At 46.0% G+C, this 20,372-nt stretch overlaps 1 protein-coding gene across 18 annotated transcripts in view; it reads right to left on the bottom strand.

Annotated features, from left to right (window-relative positions):
- The window catches only part of LOC102116928 (tubulin-specific chaperone cofactor E-like protein), a 167,610-nt gene that overhangs the window by 68,476 nt on the left and 78,762 nt on the right, over positions 1–20,372 (bottom strand). For 14 of the 18 annotated variants that reach the window (XR_012422806.1, XR_012422807.1, XR_012422808.1 and 11 more), the window contains 5 exons: positions 18,299–18,432; positions 14,787–15,074; positions 11,073–11,210; positions 10,563–10,728; positions 5,210–5,622 (listed from right to left, as the gene is read on the bottom strand). Coding sequence is in view for 11 of the 18 variants with exons in the window: in XM_045370899.3 (XP_045226834.2) it covers positions 5,210–5,622; positions 10,563–10,728; positions 11,073–11,210; positions 14,787–15,074; positions 18,299–18,432 (1,139 nt within the window). In the remaining 7 variants the exon portion in view is untranslated. Of the gene's footprint in view, positions 1–3,416; positions 3,540–5,209; positions 5,623–10,562; positions 10,729–11,072; positions 11,484–14,786; positions 15,075–18,298; positions 18,649–20,297; positions 20,356–20,372 lie in introns of those variants that run through there. The other 4 variants (XM_045370888.3, XM_074012638.1, XM_074012639.1 and 1 more) reach the window with 4 other exon arrangements.

Genomic DNA, 20,372 nt, shown 5'->3' with positions numbered 1-20,372 from the left:
GCGCTCCCAGGATTACAAGGCGTGTGGGGGACAGTGTGGCTGGAGAGAGACAGCAGGAGAGGGCAGCAACAGATGACGTCAGAGTGAGAAGAGCAGCCAGAACAAGCAGGGCCTGTCGGCCATTGTAAAGACTTTGGCTTTGGCTCTGAGCAAGACGGACAGCCCAGGGAGTATTTAAAGCAAAGGGTCGGCATGATCTGACTTCTGCTTTAAAAGAATCGCTCTGGCTTCTGTGCTGAGAACAGATCTTGGAGGGCCTTTTAAGCCAACGTTAAAAACAAAACAAAAGTTGGATTTCTATTCTGTAGGGAGAGCCCGTGAAGGCTCTTAAGCAAGGGAATGACATCATCAGATTTGTGTTTTAGAAAGCCCCTTCTGGCTAGCATGAAGAACTTACTGAAGGAAGTTGAGATTAGACACAGAGAAGCCAGACAGGCAACTGCTGCAGGAGTCCAGGGAGGTGATGAGGATGAGAGCCTAAACTGGCTGCAGACATGAAAGGGAGGGATGAGCTTATAGAACACACACAGCTGGATGTGGTGGATTTGCAATGGGGCATGAGAAAGGAGGGAAGAATCAAGAGTGAGCCCCAGGCATCCAGTACGGGTGAGTAAGTGGCTTGATAAGCTTCAAACAGAGAGTTAATTTTCTTTTTCACACTCACCATGCCTAGCACCTACAGACACTCATGCTCATGGGCTGGGATAGAATAACTTGTCTTAGAACAGCCCTCAGTGGGCTTGACTCTAAGTGCACATAAACTTTCCAGGGTGTCCTGGACCCACACTGATTTCTGGCACATCAGATAAACAAGGGTCTTACCTGTCATCATTGTTGCTACTTTCTGAGTTGTCTGGGAGATGAGATGATGGTCTCAGCATCCCTTCCAACATTTACCGTGGCAGATGCCACATGCATCTCTCTGTCTCTATGGATTAGTAGTTGGTCCTCACCAAAATCACCCTTAATGGTCCATTCACTACAATGTAGGCTTTTGCTAGAATGTACTTCAAAACTCTTCCAGCCTCTACCAATTACCGAAAGATGCTAGCACTTTTTTTTTTTTTTTTGAGACAGGGCCTTGCTCTGTCTCCCAGGCTGGAGTGCAGTGGCACAAACATGGCTCACTGCAGCCTCAACTTCCCTGGCTCCAGTGATTCTCCCACCTCAGCCTCCTGAGTAGCTGAGACTACAGGTGCACACCACAACACCTGGCTATTTTGGCTATATATATATATATATACACATATATATATATATATATTTTTTTTTTTTTGGAGAGACAGGCCTTTGCCATACTGGCCAGGCTGGTCTTGAACTCCTGAGCTCAAGCAATCTGCCCTCCTTGGCCTCCCAAAGTGGTGGGATTATAGGTGTGAGCCACTGTGCCCAGACTGCTACCACATTTTTAGGTATTTATTACAGCAGCACCCTACTCCTGGTACCAATCTTCTGTTTTAATATGTTTGGGTTGCTAGAACAAAATACCACAAACTGGGTAGCTTATAAACAACTGAAATTTATTTCTCACAGTTCTGGAGGCTGGGAAGTCTAAGGTCAGGGGGCTAGCAGATTCATTGTCTGGCGAGAGCCCAATTTCTGGTTCATAAATGGCACCTTCCAGCTGTGTTCGCATGTGGTGAAAGAAGAAATGAGCTCCCTCTGGCCTCCTAAGAGCACTAATCCCATTCATAAAGGCTCCACCCTCATGACCTAATCACCTCCTCAAGGTCCCACCTCCTTATACCATCGCCTTAGGAGTTAGAATTTCAACATATGAATTTTGAGGGGAACAAAAATATTTAGATCATAGCAACGGGGGAAGGGAATAAGAAAATAAGCTTGAGAAATAAACCATCCTGCAGAGAACTAGAAGTAGAAAGAAAAACCAAGGACTTGATTTATTTATTCCTATCTCCTAGGTAGAGGGTTAGCCAAATCTTACTAGCTGACCTTGCCTACAATATGGTTTTTCCTACCATAAGAGAAAAGGGAGAGAAGATCCATATTACAGGGAAGGTCAGCTAGTAAGAGCGCTGAACACTTATCCATCGTTCTGTGCTGGTAAGTGGAAGGCGAAATCTTCCCCAATGTTGGTATAATTATGAATGTCAAATACGTCAACTGCTGAGTGGGCTCCTCTGCTCTTACTTAAGCTCCTGCTAGCAAGGGGCACAGTCTTACTGTGTCCCAAAGCAGAAGCCATGGGGTAGGCTGGCTCTGGATATTTCTACAGTCCCCCCACCATCACAACCCCAGGACCCCAGTGTCCCTGCCTCTGTTCTTGTCACACTCAGGCTAACCTGACACCTGGGTGACTGTGGGTGTCAGTAACGTTCCAGTTCATACCTTTTTTTTTCTGGCATAAGTTTTCATTTATTGCACCCCCTTTCACTCTCACTATAGAGTCATTGTCCTTGTGTCCCACAGTGCTTAGAGCAGGAGATCCCAGAGAACTCTTGTCCCCAAGTGTAATTCCTTGCTTCATTCCTCTGACCCTGTCCTCAACCTGTGGTTAGCAGACAGCTGATAAGCCTCGCCTGTTTGCTTGCTTTTCTTCTGCCTGCATTCTGGCCATTTCCCTCTTCCACAGTACCTCTCCCAGGATGTAGGTGGGGGCAGGGGGAGGAGAGAGAAGTGGAGTCACAGAGGCATAGGTCTTGGAACTGAAAGAAAGTTCCATGGGAATAGTCATAGGGAGCCGGCATGCACCGAGCATGTACTGTGTGCCAGACTTTGTACTGGACATTGCCCTGTGGCTATTCTATTTAATTCTCATAACAGTCTTAGGAGGTCCTTATCATTTTCTCCTTTTACAGATGAGGAAATTGAGGATCGGGGCTGGTGTGACTTGCAAGTGACAGAGCCTGAGTCCTTCTAGTCGAGCTCCAAAGCCAGGTTTTCTCCACTTCTCCCTGCTGCCTGTATACCAGTGCTGAGGACAGGCCGCCAGGGCCAGCGACAGCCCAGGAGCCCTACCTCCTAGAGGGCCCCGTCTCACAGACAAAGAAAACGGAGCTCAAACAGGCCACTCAGCTGGCGGTGGTGGCGTAGGGATTTGAACAGGTCCAGCCCCAGAGCCCAAGCTGCTCATCGCCGTGGGCTGCTTGGCCTTGGCTCCCTTTTCACTGGAGCCAAGTGAACACCTAAACTACTGGTGTTCATGTGGGGAAGAAAGATGAGAACTGATATTAGCTAGAAGGAGATGCTTCTTCTAGATGGATTTTTACTTATGCTGGCTTTCTTTGGTCCCACTGGCATATCTAATCCTAAACTGTTTATTTTGTTATTTGAGAACAGTTCAATGGGGGAAAATCCATGTACAGAACTCAGCTCCTAATCCCAGCGTATGAAGACAGCGCTGGAGGAGGGAGGTCTGTGTTTTGGAAGAACAGATCTTAGTGGCCATTTCTAACCTGGCACAGCGTGGCTGAAGAAGTCAGCTGCCTCCCGGCATCTCAGGCTCCTTCCTGCTTCCCAGCCCTCTCCTTGCCTGTCCTCATATCACCCTGGGTCAGGGCTCTGCCATCCACCAAACCACTCTCCCCAGCAGGGCAGGTGTATTCAGAGACGCTTGGAAACCATTTGGCAAAAGGAAAAGGAAGCCATTGTTAGCTTGCAGTTGGAGTCACATAACCTTTTCTTTCTGAAACATTTACATTCACATCCACATCTCCCTGTCGCTACAGAAAATTGAGGAATCCGTGCCCTATGCTTGGACGATGGAACAGAGCCACATAAAATTAGCAGAGCTGCTGGGCCTGAAAGAAATGACGGTGTCCCTTTCCTTCTAAAACAAAAAAAATCTGACTGAGAATGAAAAAGAATTTTAATCAAAATACAAAATAGGAATAAAGCATGAAGCTTTATTTTTCAACTACTGATATCATACACATCATCCCCAAATACAGGAAAGTAGAGGGAAGCTAGTGAAAAATTTTTCTAGCTTGAAATGCCAGCATCTATCTACAAGGATAAGTATAGTGCTCAACAGCACAATATAAATTTAAAAGGGAAAATCTCCAAACTTCTGTATCTGAACTCTTAGCCTTGATTTTATATACAGAGTTGTCCCTAGAGAGACTAACCAAATAGCAAGCACACTGGCGTTTCAACCACAGTAATAGCTCACTTTCCTCATTATGAGACTGATAAACTGCCCAGACCTGGGAAAGGCAGAGCCAGAAAGTGGCATTAGTTCCCTGGCCCTGCCTTTTGTTGGACATGCTACATCAATTAAAACTACAACACATTTTTCAAAAAAGGAAAGAAATCCCTGCATTGGCATCAGTTCTGGTTTGTAATCTCTGTAATGACCTACATGCATGGGGATTAAGGATTGCACGGGGTTGCAGCAATCAACCCCTTGTGGTCTTGGTTATTACAGCTTGAATAAATACACGGTTGCAACAAGGTCTTGATTAACATTATGAAAATTGGGGCCTGCACAAATTGAGTAATTGCTAGTAGCTTTTTGCTTTCTCTCTTTTGTTGATGTCCCTGCTTGAAATCCAGGTGGACAGTGACAGGAATCATTTGCATATGCTAAACTGGCCAGCAGAGACCCATGTTCTTCTGTTATTCTAGGTGGGAGTTGGGGACTCTATTCAAGGGGTGTCTGGGCAGAGCTTTCATGGGACTTTCCCAGCCAAGCCTCACTAAGGAAGTCACCAAAGCCAATCCAGGTGCCTGCACAGGTGGTGTCTCTGGAGACATCAATCGATTTGGAGGTTTCTCTGAAAATGAAGCAGCAGCTCTTGAGCAAACAGAATTGGGGCTGAGATGGGGTAAGGATTGTTAATCAAAGGCTGTAGTGAATTGGGGGTTTGTATTGCGTTTGCACCATCCACAGGGCATGGCTATGTGGCTACAATTATTGCAAGCCAGGACCATGAGAAACTCCAGTTTTTCTGAGCTGTGCGTGTGTGTGTGTGTGTGTGTGTGTGTGTCTACCAGTGTTTATGAGGGAACTAGGAATATAAATGTACTCTAAGTTTAAAAGCAGATAGACATGTTGAGGAGAGAGCTTAGGATAGCTCTTGTACACATAAAATTTGGCCCAGTGAAGTATTTTACAAGCTATTTGCAAGGCAGGGAGAGCTGTGCATCTCTTTGGCACTGTAGAGAGACAAACAGCAGAACCAGTCTTCCCTAGGCTGAAGAATCTCCAGCTTCTCCATTTCCCCGTAAAGGACAGAGAGGGTCTCACCTTGACTTTTCCATAGCTTCCTTTGGGGATGAGAATCTTGTAGCCATTCACCTCCACTGAGAGCTCCTTCACCCAGGAGACGGCTGAACCCCCGCGGTGTTCATTCTTGGCCTCTACACTGAAGAAAGGGAGGCTGGAAGTCTGCAAACACTGTCGGGCCAGCAAGTAGGCACAGGAGCCTTGGAAGTGGAAGAGGAAGCCGTCAAAAGTGTGGTAGTGTGGCTCCCCAAACACCACGCACGTGCTGGTTTCCACAGTGCTGCAGTAGAAGAATTTGCCTTTGGGTTCGCACACCTCGTAGGGGCTACAAGAAGCCTCCTGGCAGTAGATCTCATTGTTGAAATCCAGACAGCGGCACTTGATGGTGCAGTTCAAGTCTTCCCAAAACACCTCCCCTCGCCGAAGGAACTGTCCTGGGGAATAATAACATTAGAGCCAACATTTACTGAGCATTTACCCTGTGTGTCAGGCATTGGGCTAAATGCTTTACTTCCATCATACCATTTAATCCACGTAAGAACCTGTTAGGGAGGTATGGTCGCCCTCATTTGACAAATGAGGAAACTGAGGCTTAAGAGAAGTTGAGTAATTCATCCAGGATCACTCAGCAACTCCGTGGGAAAGCCAGGATTCCAAGTGGAGTCTGTCTGAATCCAGTCTAAGCTCTTGGTATTATTATCTCCATGGCTGGTGAGCAAACTCACATTCAAGGAAAACAACATTATCATTAATCCATGGAAAAGGGTATGACACTTGGAAGTCATTTCCTGCCTTTTCTTCCGAAGGAAGAGCCAGTTTACCCAGGTTACTCAGCAACACTCATTGTTTGTTTGCTAATTTGTTCATTCATTTAACAGACATTTGTTGGGGGCCCAGTATGTGCCGGAAAAGGTCAATAGCACTAATCAGGAGTCAGATGTATGAGTATAAATCCCAAGCTCCCTGGGAAGATTCTGGAAAGCGCTGACCAGTTTCTTGGCACGTTTAAAGGCTCATGAATCCTGCAGATGCTGCTTAGGCAGGATTTACACCTACACAAATTGTCTTCTTTCCCACTCTAGGGCCCTGTCCAAGTCCAGGATTCCTCTCTGTCTATGCACTGGACAGACCTTCTTGACAAATTCTAGGTCAGGAAGAGAATGAGGAAAGGGGAGGGGAATGGTTTGAAGGGATGTGATAATTTTAAAAACACTTTTGTCTTTGGTAGAAGTGTAGTCTTTAAAATCATTTCCATAAATAAATGACCTCCCCACCAAAAAACTTTGAAATTTTCCGGTTGCTAACATCAACCTTTAATTGAAATAGAAACATTTCTGGGCTGGGGGCTGTGATCTAGTCCTTGCTGGGGGGTTGGGGTCAAGAGAACTGAGCAGCAGTCACAAATCTGCAATCAATTTCCAAGACTACTCACTCAACTTCCACCTGTCTGTTTTTCTAACCTGTAAAATACGGATACTGCTATTTCTCATCCTTGTCTCACAGGGAACAGTGATGCTATAAAAAAGTTGACACAGGTTGATAGAAGTAGAAGCACTTGTAAAATAAGAATGTCTGAAAAGGCAAGTATCAAAGACACAGCATTAAGAAATGTAAATAACATCTCAAGTTTTTATAAAACTGACTATGGAGTGAATAGCACAAGGCTGCAAGGTTAACCCAAGTCGGGGGTACGGGTGCATCAGTAACAGTCTTGGCTCTATCTGCCCAACAGGAACAATGACACTTCAACAGGCAATTCTATTTTATACCTGTTGAGAATAGAGTTGAAAAATGAGAGAATAGATTTAGTCACATTCCCAATAGGTCATGTGCATCAGCCCTGAAAACAGGTCCTCAATCCTCAGCACTCCTTGGCACGAGTTTAGGGCTGTATGTATTGTGACAGCCTCCACTCAGCATCATTTCCAGGCCCTGCTTTTTCAGGCTTTCAATAAATGAGAGGAAAATGCCTTTGAATAGAGGGGGTTTGGACCAAAAGGTAGACTCTTTGAGATAATTTTGTTTGTGGAATGATGATATAATAAACCAGCTCTATGGAACACTTCCCCTGTATACCCCAGGCCAAATCCCAATCTCATTAGATTGATAGATGCCCAGAGGCACATAAAAATGCATAGCAGTCTATATAAGGATATTGAATTCGTCCTGGATATGAAACCCAAACTTATAACTCAGGAGGAAAAGAATGAAGTCAAAGTGGAGACTGTGTACACAGCTGGCATCTGACCAATTCCACAGCTCTGCAAGCCGATGTTTTCTATTATCACAGCATTTCATTCCCAGGACTCAGGTAAGAGGCTGTCACTGGGCACTCATGTTGTATGGCCATAGTCAGTCATCTCTGTGATGCCTGGACAAGCGGAAGAGGTATTTGGGTAAGAGTCTGCAACTTCTCAGGCCCCTGGTCCAGGCTGTACAAGGGAGGGAGAGAATGTGGTATTGAGTTGCTATCTCTCACAGACCTTAAGTGATGCTGTATTTATACTCTGTAGGGGAGGAGGGTACAATCTCAAATCCTAATGAGCTCTGGAACTAGATTATTTCCTATCCAGTTAATACCAGCTTAGCTGCAAAACATTTATTTGTTATTTTGAACATGGGGGATTTTACAGAGTCCACAGAGGCAAGAGCCCAGGCAGGCCATCTTCACACATGACCTACCTTAGAGCAGAGGCACTAATCACAGCACAGGGAATGGGGCAGAAGGCACAGGTGTGTCAGACCATGTGAATGTGGCTTTTCTGTATATTAAACACATTGAGCCCAGGTGCAGTGACTCACACCTTTAATCCCAGTGCTTTGGAAGGCTGAGATGGGATGATGGCTTGAGGCCAGGAGTTCAAGACCAGCCTGGGCAACATGCTGAGACCCTGTCTCTACAAAAAATAAAAAATTAGCTAAGCATGGTGGTGGTTCCTGCAGTCGCAGCTACTCAGGAGGCTGAGGTGGGAGGATCACTTGAGCCCAGGAGTTTGGAGTTCAAAGTTACAGTGAGCTATGATCATGACACTGTTCTCTAGCCAGCCTGGGTGACAGAGAGAGATGCTGTCTCCTAAACAAACAATAACAACAACAACAACAACAACAAATTGAAGCTGAGCCAAGAAAGAACCCCGAGACCTCCCAGGGCTGCCAAGACAAGCAGCAGTCCAAGCTTCTATCTGAGGGGGTAAGGGCACCTCCTCATTCCTATCCAAAACTTCCTTAGAGGTCTGGAAACACTTTTCCCATGGTCTTCCTCTGTGTTTCCACAGTACCCTACACACGTGTCTATCATAATATGTCTTATGCTGTGTCATCATTGTTCCCATGGCTATGTCTCCTCTACCATAGTAATGTCATGGGCAGCTAGAGCAGCTTTATCTCCAGCACCTCACAGAGTGGCTGGCATTTCAATGGCGCTCTTAAAATGTTTTTCAGAAAGATGCAATGGCTTGCTGAAGGGCTGGATGACTTGATGGATGGGTTGGTGGATGGGTAAGTAGGTGGATGGGTGGGTAGGTGGATGGATGGGTGGGTGAATGGGTGGATGGATGAATGGATGGATGGGTGAATGGGTGGGTGGGTAGATGGATGGATGGGTGGGTGGATGGGTGGGTGGATGGGTGGGTGGATAGGTGGATGAATGGGTGGGTGGGTAGGTGGATAGATGGGTGGGTGGGTAGGTGGATGGATGGGTGGGTGGATGGGTGGGTGGATAGGTGGATGGATGGGTGGGTGAATGGGTGGGTGGGTAGGTGGATAGATGGGTGGGTGGGTAGGTGGATGGATGGGTGGGTGAATGGGTGGGTGGGTAGGTGGAGGGATGGGTGGGTGAATGGGTGGATGGATAAATGGATGGGTGGGTGAATGGGTGGGTGGTAGGTGGATAGATGGGTGGGTGGGTAGGTGGATGGATAAATGGATGGGTGGGTGAATGGATGAGTGGGTGAATGAGTGGGTGGGTGGGTAGGTGGATGGATGGGTGAGTGAATGGGTGGGTGGGTAGGTGGATGGATGGGTGGGTGAATGTGTGGATGGATGAATGGATGGATGGGTAGGTGAATGAGTGGGTGAATGGGTGGATGGGTGGGTGAATGGGTGGGTGGGTAGGTAGATGGATGGGTGGGTGGGTAGGTGGATGGATGGGTGGGTGAATGGGTGGATGGGTAGGTGAATGGGTGGGTGGGTGGGTAGGTGGATGGATGGGTGGGTGAATGGGTGGGTGGGTAGGTGGATGGATGGGTGAGTGAATGGCTGGATGGATGAATGGATGGATGGGTAGGTGGATGAGTGGGTGAATGGGTGTATGGATAAATGGATGGGAGGGTGAATGGGTGGGTGGGTAGGTGGATGGATGGGTGGGTGAATGGGTGGATGGATGAATGGGTGGGTGGGTGGGTAGGTGGATGAGTGGGTGAATGGGTGAATGGGTGGGTGAATGGGTGGGTGGGTAGATGGATGGATGGGTGGGTGGATGGGTGGGTGGGTAGATGGATGGATGGGTGGGTGGATGGACTAATGAACAGAGGCATTATTTCCTGCTTCTAATTTCTATAGCTTCTACTCCTGGAAGTAGAAATATTATCAAAAATTCTGTTTTTTAAATATTTTTGGACACATAAAAGCAGGAATTCATAAACCAGGATGTTTCTCTGAAAGTGCAAGGTGAGTTTGCACATCTAAAGGGGTTCGATAGTTCAGAAAAGGCTCCAAACTTTGGGTACCCAATGTGAAGGACATCCATCCAGGTTCAACTACAGCTTGTTCACAGAGACCTAAAGTCAGCTTTGATTCTCCTCAAATTCCTGCACGTTTTGCTGATGCTGGGAAGATTTTAGAAGAAGTTACCGTAAAGACTTACACTACTTTTTGTTTCTTTTTTTCCTAATCATTCTAGGAAGTGCTGATTTACCCTCATAGGAACTTGGCAATACTCCAACTGCACCCACTCCTGTGTATCTACAAAGTGCAGATGGCAGAGTGAGAATAAGGATGAGAAGAAAAACGTAAAGGGCAGAGGGAGGAAATGGCAACAGCAACAACGAAAATAATGTTAAACAGGAGGGTTCCCTTCTGTCCCTCTGGCTGAGAAATCACTCAAGATCCTGGTCCATTTCGGAGCTGTTCAGAACTGAGAGCTGTGTGCACACCCCAGAAAAGGACTTCCAAAGCTGCGAGGTAGCGAATGCAGGGTTTTAGCTCCTGATGTGATGAATGTGCATGCTAAAATTACCTTGATCTCCATTACCCAGCTGAGAGATGTCAAAAGAGTAAGGCTTTGGGAATGAGTCCGCCCCCGTGGCTTAAAAGCTTGCCTGTCAATCTACCCTAAACAAACCCTGCCTTGCCATAGACAGAGGAAAAGCTTTACCTCTGGAGGTGCAGCCATTGGCTGGGTCAATTTCCTTTCCATCAACTTTAAATGCCCAGCGGCCTGGAACATTGACGTTTGTGGTCTCCTGGATATTCACGATCTCGGGGGTTCTTGACCCGGGGAGGCTGAAGAAATTGGTGAGGTTTCCACCATTAAATCCTGCCTGCAGCACAAAAGGAAGACAAGATTTTTTGAGTACAAAAATCCCCCATGGGTTAACTGGCCCTACTGTCTTATTTTTAGAATCCAGCACCTCTAAAATCAAGAGCCCTCTTTTCCTGGAGTCATTGGGGCCAACATTCCAGGTGAGAAAGGACTGCCTCGTTCATTTCATAGCCGAATCAGGGTGCCAAACATGGGCAGGACTAGCCTCATAGTTCACCTGCGAGATCAGACGTGCGTCTCTAGTTAAAAGCTGGTGGCAGGATTCCCTCCAGAATGCTGAGCCACAGAAGCAGAGAGTGCAGCGACGGAAACACGCGGGGGATGAAGTGGAGAGTCACCTACCTGTGCCATCACTCCACCAAGACCCGTCAGGGGGTCACCACCACTAGCCGTCCCCGTGGTCCAGTTGATCTCGTAATAATTGAAGAGGGTGAACGTGTAGGAGCCATCGGACACCAGGACGGCCTGGAAGGTGTTCACCTACAGGATGGGAATGCACAGTCTCATGACTTGCACTCCCCAGGAGGTCCTGGCCCCAGGGAGGTCCTCCCCTCACCCTGCGCCCTCCCCACCCACAGGCAGCTCAGAGCTGCTCTGCAGCCAGGCCCTCCAGCTCTGACTCCTCTCTGAATTTGTTCTCGCCTCCAGTGGGAAAAGCAAGACATGTGGGATTGTGCATCTAAAAGAGAAATTGCCTGAGATAAACCCAGAGTCTGACTCAGCGTCCGCTTACATCTCTGACTTCTACCAGACAGAAAATTCAGAGGCCTGGCTAAGCGTGTGATAATGTGAAAGCACCTATAGATGGCAGCATGAGAATAAACTACAGGAAAGACTCGGCCGGGGACCAGGATGAAAGCACCCATTCCCCTTGCAGAGTGGGTTGGACGAGGGAGCAGATACCAGTCCCTGTGATTAAAGTGGCCATGTGGATTGTGCTCTCTCCCTTCCCGGAAAACAACATTAATCTTGATGAGATGTCTCCCTTTTTAAAAATGAAAGTGAGAAAGTGATTTTTAAAAAGCACTTTGTGGAGAGAAATTACTCCTCTAATTGAGCATTTGTGCATCACTTTATTTCTGCAAAATCGTCAACATTCATCTGTACCCCAGACCAATGCTAAGATCGTATTGGCCCACGTATATCTTATAGCTAAGAAAACTAGGCACTCTGGGAAATGAGTTACTGGAAATTTCACAGTGACCCAGCAACAGAAAACGGGATTTGCGCCAGATTCCCAGTCCATCTCTCAGAGCACTGCCATTCCATGCTGCCTTCATTTTAAACTTTTTAGGATAGAGATGTTATTTAAATTCATATGAAACTTGTGAACGGTTTTCAGAAATAAGCTGTAGCAAACCCTGTCCTTTATATTTTCTGCTTGCTAATCCTTACCCCTTGTCACATGTTTTCAAAAAATTTAATAGAAATAGAGTTAAAAGGAGAGGCTGCATTGACCTTTTTCTATTCAAACCCAGCACTTTTCCCTGCTGCCTGACACTGTCCCGGTTAACAGTCTGTCCAATGCAGAGGAAGACACAAATCCTTATCCTGTGTAATCAAACTGGGGTAGAGGATCTTGGAAGCCCCAAATCTCCCCATTCTAGATGATCCCAGAAAGCGAGGCAAGCTACGAGTAAGAAGAGCCCTTTTTGTAAAGAACTTTTCTTCCCACGCTCTGTGCTGGCCACAGCTGATGGCGTTTGTGATAGACTTGCTCAGTTATATGCCTTCAGTCTCTGGCCCCATTCGACAGAAGAGGAAAGTGGGACACAAAGATGAGTGAGCAGTAGGTTCGAGATTGCTGTAAGGTCACCAGCAGGCTCTCTTTCAAGGGACAGGTGCAAAGTCAAGGTCACACAAGGACTAAAGCTACAGCCTCCTTCAGACCAGGATTCTCCTTCAGAAGGGAATTCCTTCTCCCACAATGAAGCTGGAAATATCTGGTCCAAGCAGGTCTCAAGAGCAATCCATTTCCAACCCCTGAAGTCACACCTCTAAACCAACCAGCCATCCCAGTGACACCCCAGAGGCTGACCGCCACCAGCACGCACCTTAGCTCACTCTCACACATTCCTACACTACAGAATTCTTCAACATTCATTCTAAGACTCTTCTGGATAAAAAACCTTTTTTGCTTCTGAGGACTTCAGCCACACCCAGAGGAGGCAGCTGAAGAAAGAAGAGTCTGGGATTTGGAGTTGGAGGACTTTGGTTTGAACCCCTGCTGCGTCTCCCAGGAGATACGAATCCTATCCTTTTTCTTGCCACTTGAAGGAGATACGTGGCCTCTCTGGACCTGTTGCCTTCCCTTGAAATTGGAGACAGTACTTGTCCAGGAACATTCTGGGGAGGGTTAAATGATATGCAAAAGTAGCCTTCAGCACCAGACACACAGTAAGCCCTCAATAAATACTAGTTTTCCTTCCTCGAAGTAAACACATCCTCTTTCCTTCCCTTCTGTTGGCCTCACATGAGAATTTTTGCCTGTAAAAGACCTCTCAAGCCCAGTGTTTAGCTGGCCTGTGATATGTGTTTCTGTACGGAAGGGGAAACATGGAATAACAGGATGAAAGAGGTGGGGCCAATTTCAAAGATGGTGATGGATGGACACTTTCGCAGCTCCAGAGAACTACACCATCTTTTTTTCTCCAAGGAGCTCAAAGCACTTAGAGGTTACCTCATTCATCCTCATAGAAAGAGTTCTCACCTAGTTCAGAAATTTACTCCAAAGTACAAGCCAGAAAGTATCTAAATTATCTTGCCATTTTTATTGCCAGTGGAAGTTTTTTTGAAAAACTGGTGGTCAGCATTTGATGGGCATTTCTTCCCTCCACCCCATGCCACTAAAATTTATCGATTGCCGGCATCCCGCATTCTAACGCTGTAAGATATGAGGCTTAAAGGATATAAAACATCACCCGAGGAGTCATTAGTGATCCACAACGTGACAGAGGGAAATGTATGCTTCTTTAGAGGTTATTTCTAGCCAATGCATCCGCTGTTTAAACTTGTGTCTTTCTGTTCTACAGAACCTCTTAACGATAAAGTGCTTCTTGATGCTCTGGCTAGAAGGTGCTAAAACATAATGTGTTCGTGGTGTCGCAGCTGTGAACTGCAAACCCGGCACTTTTTCACCTCTCTCTAACTCAGTCGTTTGTGTTCCACCCCTAAACAACTGACTCATTGCCAAGGAAACTGGAAAACAGATGGAATTGGAAATAATCCTAAGTAAGTGGAGGGCAGATTTTTTGAGTTGTCTTTGCTTACTAGAAATTATACAGTTGAAGATGTGTCTACTACTTCAAAACTCTCCACTGGCAAAGTCACCCAAACAAGCTGCAGGCTTTTGTGAAAACTGCATTCTGTCCCTTTATGTAGAAAGTTGATTATCTCTGCGATAATGCCAGTGATAATCTTTCTTATTTGACTTTTATTTGACTGCTCATTTGGGATTTCAGAGCAGATGTTGAAATTTTATTCATGAAACACTTTCACTGCCCACTCTAATTAACATCAAATATGAATAATTTCAGCCCTGGTCGCAATAAAAAAAAATATCACAACATAATGAGCCAGTTCATTTGGGCCCAAACTTGGGACGCTATTTTTCTCTTCCAACCAAATTTTACTGGGGAGAGAGGGAGGAAACTAGGAATAGAGGGAGGCATTTGTACCTCTGTCAAGAGAAAAGGACCTTTGGGTCCCTAGATGGGCTCCTAAGCATGTGGCCTGGAATGGGTCTCCGTACCTCAATCACTCTCCTGCAAAACAGGAATGTCACTTACAGCGGGAAAGTTCTTGAGGGTTTTTTTTAGGCATTAGTAATGATTTGTGATAGGGGTGACATATCTTCTGAAATATTACAGCTGACTGGGCTGGTTAGCTGTGATAGTTCCCTCTGTTTCCTGCAAAGTGGGTAGCAAGACTCATTAGTTTAACTCAAGGGAACTGACACTCCTTAGCTCTAATAATTAGACTCCTTCACGGTAGCGAAGATGGACAAGAATTAGATGTCAGGTTATGAAGTGGAAAGTGGAAAATTTGAATTATTACAGGTGTGGTGCTGCTGCCTCCATAAAACGTGACTTCCTCCCACGTCACAATGAAAACCCAAGTGGCAGAGAAGGTTGCCATGTCTTTGAAGTACTTCCTGATGTCCTTGGTGGCTCTTTTCAAGATGACAGGGTCCATGGTCTCTCTATAATAGATCTCGCCTCGAATTCCATTGTGCACATCCGCCCAAAATGGGGCGATGAAGGCCCTCCCATCCGTCAGGGGAAAGGATTCCGGCGTGAACTGGCTCACTAGCACGTTGAAGGAAACAACTCCGTTGTTATTGACCTACGAAAATAAGAGAGGTTTTGCACAGCGGATCTGAAACCATAACAACTTCAGAGTCACAGACCAAGACAGGCATTCGCCTAACTGTATGAATGAAAACAACTTTTAAACTACTGAATTAGAACCCCCAAATGCCGGCTTCCATTGCTCAAACTAAGAGGTTCGTTTACTTCCAGACAAACTCATTGGTTTTCTTTCACATTCGATTTGTAACCAGCTTCATTTCTGATTAATAATCAGTCTCATTTTCATGTTCCCTATCCTGTCTCTATTATGCTTATCAAATGCTCCTGAGTTGTGCTTGTGCATGTGTGTACGTGTGTACTGCGGGTGAGATGTGCATGTGTGTGTACTGCAGGGTGTGTGTGTACTGGGATGAGGTGTGTGGGTGTGTGTGTTCTGGGGATGGGTGTGTGTGTGTGTGTACTGCGGTGAGGTGTGTGAGAGTGTGTGTACTGGAGTGGGCTTTGTGTGTGTATTCTGGGGTGGGGAGTGTGTGTGTGTGTACTGGGGATGGGGTGTGTATACTAGGATGTGTATGTGTGTGTTTGTGACTGGGGTGGGGCGTATGTATACTAGGTTGGGGGGTGTGTGTGTGTGTACTGGGGGTGGTGTGCATGTGTGCTTACTGAGGTGGGACACATATGTGTGTACTGGGGGTGATGTGTATGTGTGTGTGTATATTGGAGTGTGTGTGTGTGTGTACTGGGGTGGACAGTGTGTGCATACTGGAGTGGGTGTGCATATATGTATGTACTGGGAGTGGGTTGTGTGTGCTTACTGAGGTGGGATGTATGTGTGTACTGGGCATGGTGTGTGTGTGTGTGTATACTAGGGAGGGTATGTACGTGTGTGTGTACTGAGGGTGGTGTGTATGTATATTTGGGTATGTATGTGTGTGTACTGGGAGTGTGTGTGTGTGTGTACTGGGGGTGGCGTGTGTGTGTGTGCTGGGCCAGACAGGGAGTAACATGGGTACTAAAGATAGATTCAGGGTCACTAATACAAAATAAGCAGGAAAAAGAAATAAGCATGGAAGTAAAGTGAAATTTGAAAATTGAGGTGCTCTATATTAGGCCTTGCTTCCTATTTTATAACGAAAGAGGAGTGTCAGAGAGAGAGAAATCAAACACTCTGTCCAACTCCAGTCTCCGACGAACAATATTCTGCTTTGGGTGAGACATTTAAAAGACGTCTACTGATGTCACAACCACTCCTGTGCTCAGAGCAAGGACAAGGTTAAGACCTACAGATGCCCAGTTCCATTCCAGCTCGTGTGGTGTGATAGTGTCTTGGTACAATCGCTGCATAAAAATTGAGGCATGACTACGTTGTTTATATAAATGACTATCTTATGGTGATTTCTTCATGATCGGTAAATGGCTTAGTAAACCAATTAAATAGGAAACCTTACTGGAAATCACAAGCCAAGATACACCCTCAGTTTACAAGGGACCTGTAAACAATTCAACCTCTGCCTGAATCTTTAGCTCTGTACGTTGGTAGAAAAACTGATTTAACTCCGTGGCTTACATGGCTTCAGCAGCAGAGGTGCCTGTAGTGAAACTGCAATTCTTGGATATAGAAAACCTGGAGATAATTTTCCTATACACTCCAATCATATGTTAATTTCCTGTTAACCAGTAACATTATGGACATTAACAGTGGCCCAGATCCCAGAGGCAAGTTATCAAGGCCTGGGCCAAGGGTAGGTCTACATGTTTGGAAGTAAGGCTTTGGGTTTGGAAGAGACTTAGAGTCTGTTGTCTTCCAGTAATAGGGAACATCCTAGAGGCTTGAAGAAAACTGCACTACTCAAAGTGTTGGAAACGCAAGGAACAATGTATCCTCAAATAAGTCTGCCTCAGGTTAAGGACCCTCCTGTTGCAAGGGCAAGAAAAAATTCTTCAGACTCCATATCACACAGTGCAATAGAGAAGTAAAACTAGCTTAACTGGGCTTCCAGTACGGAAGTCCTCACTCTATTATTGCCAAAATCAGGTCAACACATCCCAAAACTTAAAACCAGCTATTGCAGACTAGGGAGGCCCTGTCGTGAGTAGAGAATAAAAGGCGTTTCAGGATGTCAGAGTGAAGTGTTTGCTAGGGAACAATAGGTGTAATTAAAACACACAGACTGGCAGAGGAAGCTGGTGATGACTCACATGTGTCTTGATTATATCCTATGGTTGAGATCAGTGGTTCTCAAACTTTTGTGGGCATCAGAACCACTTGGAGGACTCATGAAAACACAGATTACTGGCTCCTCCTCCCAGAGTTTCTGACTCAGTAGGTGTGGGGTGGGGCCCAAGAAATGACATTGCTCATGAGTGCCTGTGTAACCCTGCCTCTGCAGGTTCAGGGACTACCAGTTAGGTAATGGAACAGGGAACTCTTTTCTAGCGGGAATCATCCCGGAGTCATAAATCAAAAGTTGGGAAGAGAGAGGTCCCAGAGGTAGAGATGGCCAGAGGTGGACATGCTTACGGTTGCATTCTTCCTCCAGGGATGTGGTATAATCCCTCACCCAGTTCTTTAAGGCCAACAATAAAGGCAGGCTCAGTTGCTCTGAGTCTTCCTCTTCATGTGCAACCGTTTCACTAGCAGCAAACCCAATGATCCAAAAAAACAAAAACAAGAACCTGAGAACACAGGTGCCTAGAAGAGCTCTGATCACAAATGGGACCATTTCTTAGTGCGGGTTGAGCGATGGGATCCTCTGGCCTATCTACAGACGATTATTGAGGGTGGCCAATTCTGCAAACAACTTTGATATAATAGTTGATTACCCCTCTACTGTGTTCAGACTTTGCTTCGAATTGGTAGGAAGCCCAAGAACAACAGATGCCTAAACTTTTCACACCCCCAGAAGGGAAAGAAAAATGATATTGCTCCTACTGTGGTTCATTGTATCTTTTTATCTCATTGAGTAGCAGAAATAATGTTCATGGCATTGGGGCTTCTGCTTCACTTCTATGTTTAATCACCCACAAAAGCAATTTATTACCCTGTATACTCCTCCACCATGAACATTAGCCATTAAATATACCTTTGACTTTCTTAATCATAAAACCTATCAGCTCATGAAATCTCAGAACTTGTCGTTTTGGCTGCCAATAAATCCTCCTTCCCAGAGCTCTGGAAGAGGATACTTAAAATGCTTTTCTTAATGACAAACAAAAGGGAGAGCCAGAGAGCAACAGCTGGGCTGCTTCTCCACTTACATAGACAGTGCGGTAAGGAACGCCAAAGAAGAAAACTGGGATGGCCAACTTAATCTCAGATGAGCTTCCATCGTCTACTTTAGGGGTTTTGGTGTCATTCTGCCAAAATGGATACATGAGCTCCCTGGGCTGGGCTGTCAAGAGAGATGATGGTTAGATAGATGGCAGCTCCCTCTTCCGTTTGGCAAGCTACATCCCTCCTACTTACTGAAGCCAGTTTCTTTCAGTAAGGCTTGCAAGCTGAACACAAGTCACACTGCCCTCTCATTCATCCTAAACCTAGGCCATACACAGTGCAGTATCTTCTGCCTCTGGGAAAGGGGAGAATGGGAATGATAATGTTTCTCCATAGGAGAAAGCGCTTTGTGCACGTTCTTGCACTTTCATGCATCTTGGTGATATCTACGGTTACAACTGGCTGGAAATTTGTGAAACTTCCCTGGAACCTGGAGCTTTCTGGGTACTGAGAGGCAGCCTCTAGGTCTGGCATGGCCACAGTTTTGAAGCTCCCTTTCTAGCTCAAGAATTCCACTATCGTGTCTTTTCCTGAAAGGAGTTCCCTCCCTCTTGCCGCACAATTGGAGAAAATCCCAGATCCCAGAAGGAAATAAACAACAGTGGGGACTGGGACAAAAGTGGGAGGAGAGGATTTGTAGTAATTGGCCCATGAATGACCTTGATTGAGGGCTGGCCCTGCAAGAGGCTCTTTGTCCAACTTCTTTTTACAAAAGACAGACACGAGATCCTCTGCGGTCAGGGGGTTGGGTCCTTGAGAACTCTTTGGAGAGGAATTGCAGGGCTCTGACTGGTCCTCCTGGTCACGGGAGAGCCATCACACAAACACACACTGCACCCCGCCGTGACAGGGTTACCCCCGTCCTGGCAGCCCCGGCTTGCTGCTCCCAGGTTTCCGGTCCGTACTGCTGCAAGGTGTGGCTCAGTTTTGTGGGAGAAATGAGACTAGTTCCCTAGGGTCTGCATCACTGAGGATCAAGTCCAATAGTATCTGTGAAATAATCTACATTTTGGGTGTTACTTTTCTCTGCCTCTGTCCTTTCTTCCCTGAATGAATATAAGACAATAGGACACTATCATTTTCTCCCTTTTTCCCTTTTTTTAAATTTCTCATTCTCAGGGGCAGCGGCAAGCCCATTCTGAGCATCAGCCACACTTCTTGAGGTACCTGCTTGCTGCCATGAGATGCCGACGCCCCCATTCTCATGTCGGGCCTTCTCCTCAGGAAAGTCCCTGCTCTGTGCTGATGGAAGCAATAGGCTGGGGAGCAACCGGCCAAGGACTGTCTTTGCTCCTTTGGGAAGCTTTTAGTGAACAGACAACAGCTCATGTAAAAGAGAGTGCAAAGGGGCCAGAAATCAGGCCTGTTGCACCAGGCCAAGAGCCAGCTCTCCAGTTCTGAAGCAGGGAGCAAGAGGAGTTCTGCCTCAACGGAGGGCTAATTTCTTTCCAGGGGCTGACATCCGAGGAAAGCAGGGAAACGAATCTGGTCATTAGTGTATATGCATCGTCCAAACCCCAGAAGTTGCTGAGAAGCTGCCCGAATTTGAGCCTGTAGGAGGCACTGTGTCAGATCATAGGAGCTCTGGGCCCATGAGCTGTATTTAATTTACAACCAGCAGGTGAAAAGGGGTCTTCTAACATTTCTATTTACATAATAGTAACAAATTAAAAATTCCTAGAAGGTACGAATTAAAAAAAAATCTTTATAATCGCTACTACAGTATTATACACAGGTACTTATTTCTCAAGTTAACAGTAACAAATTGTGTCCTGGCATGGATTTATCCTTCATGGGGAACTTTTTAGGAGTCGTGCCCAAGTATGAATGAGGGCTTAAATTTACACTGAATTATCATCATTTTTTGGAAAGATTAATTGGTATTTTGGGCTGCATTAATTGGCCAGTCTACCTAGGGAATGGAAAATCCATAATACCCCTTGGAGGAGACAGAAAACCATGGCCAGGGAGAATGATCCTAACCTCCTCTTCTGCTGCAAAGGTGAGGCAGTTTGCAAGATTCTTCTCTTTGCGGGTGATCCTAATTAGTTCACAATT

Source organism: Macaca fascicularis, chromosome 14, assembly GCF_037993035.2.
Source record: "Macaca fascicularis isolate 582-1 chromosome 14, T2T-MFA8v1.1".
NCBI classification, from domain to species: domain Eukaryota; kingdom Metazoa; phylum Chordata; class Mammalia; order Primates; family Cercopithecidae; genus Macaca; species Macaca fascicularis.
This window is presented reverse-complemented; position numbering and strand designations above follow the sequence as displayed.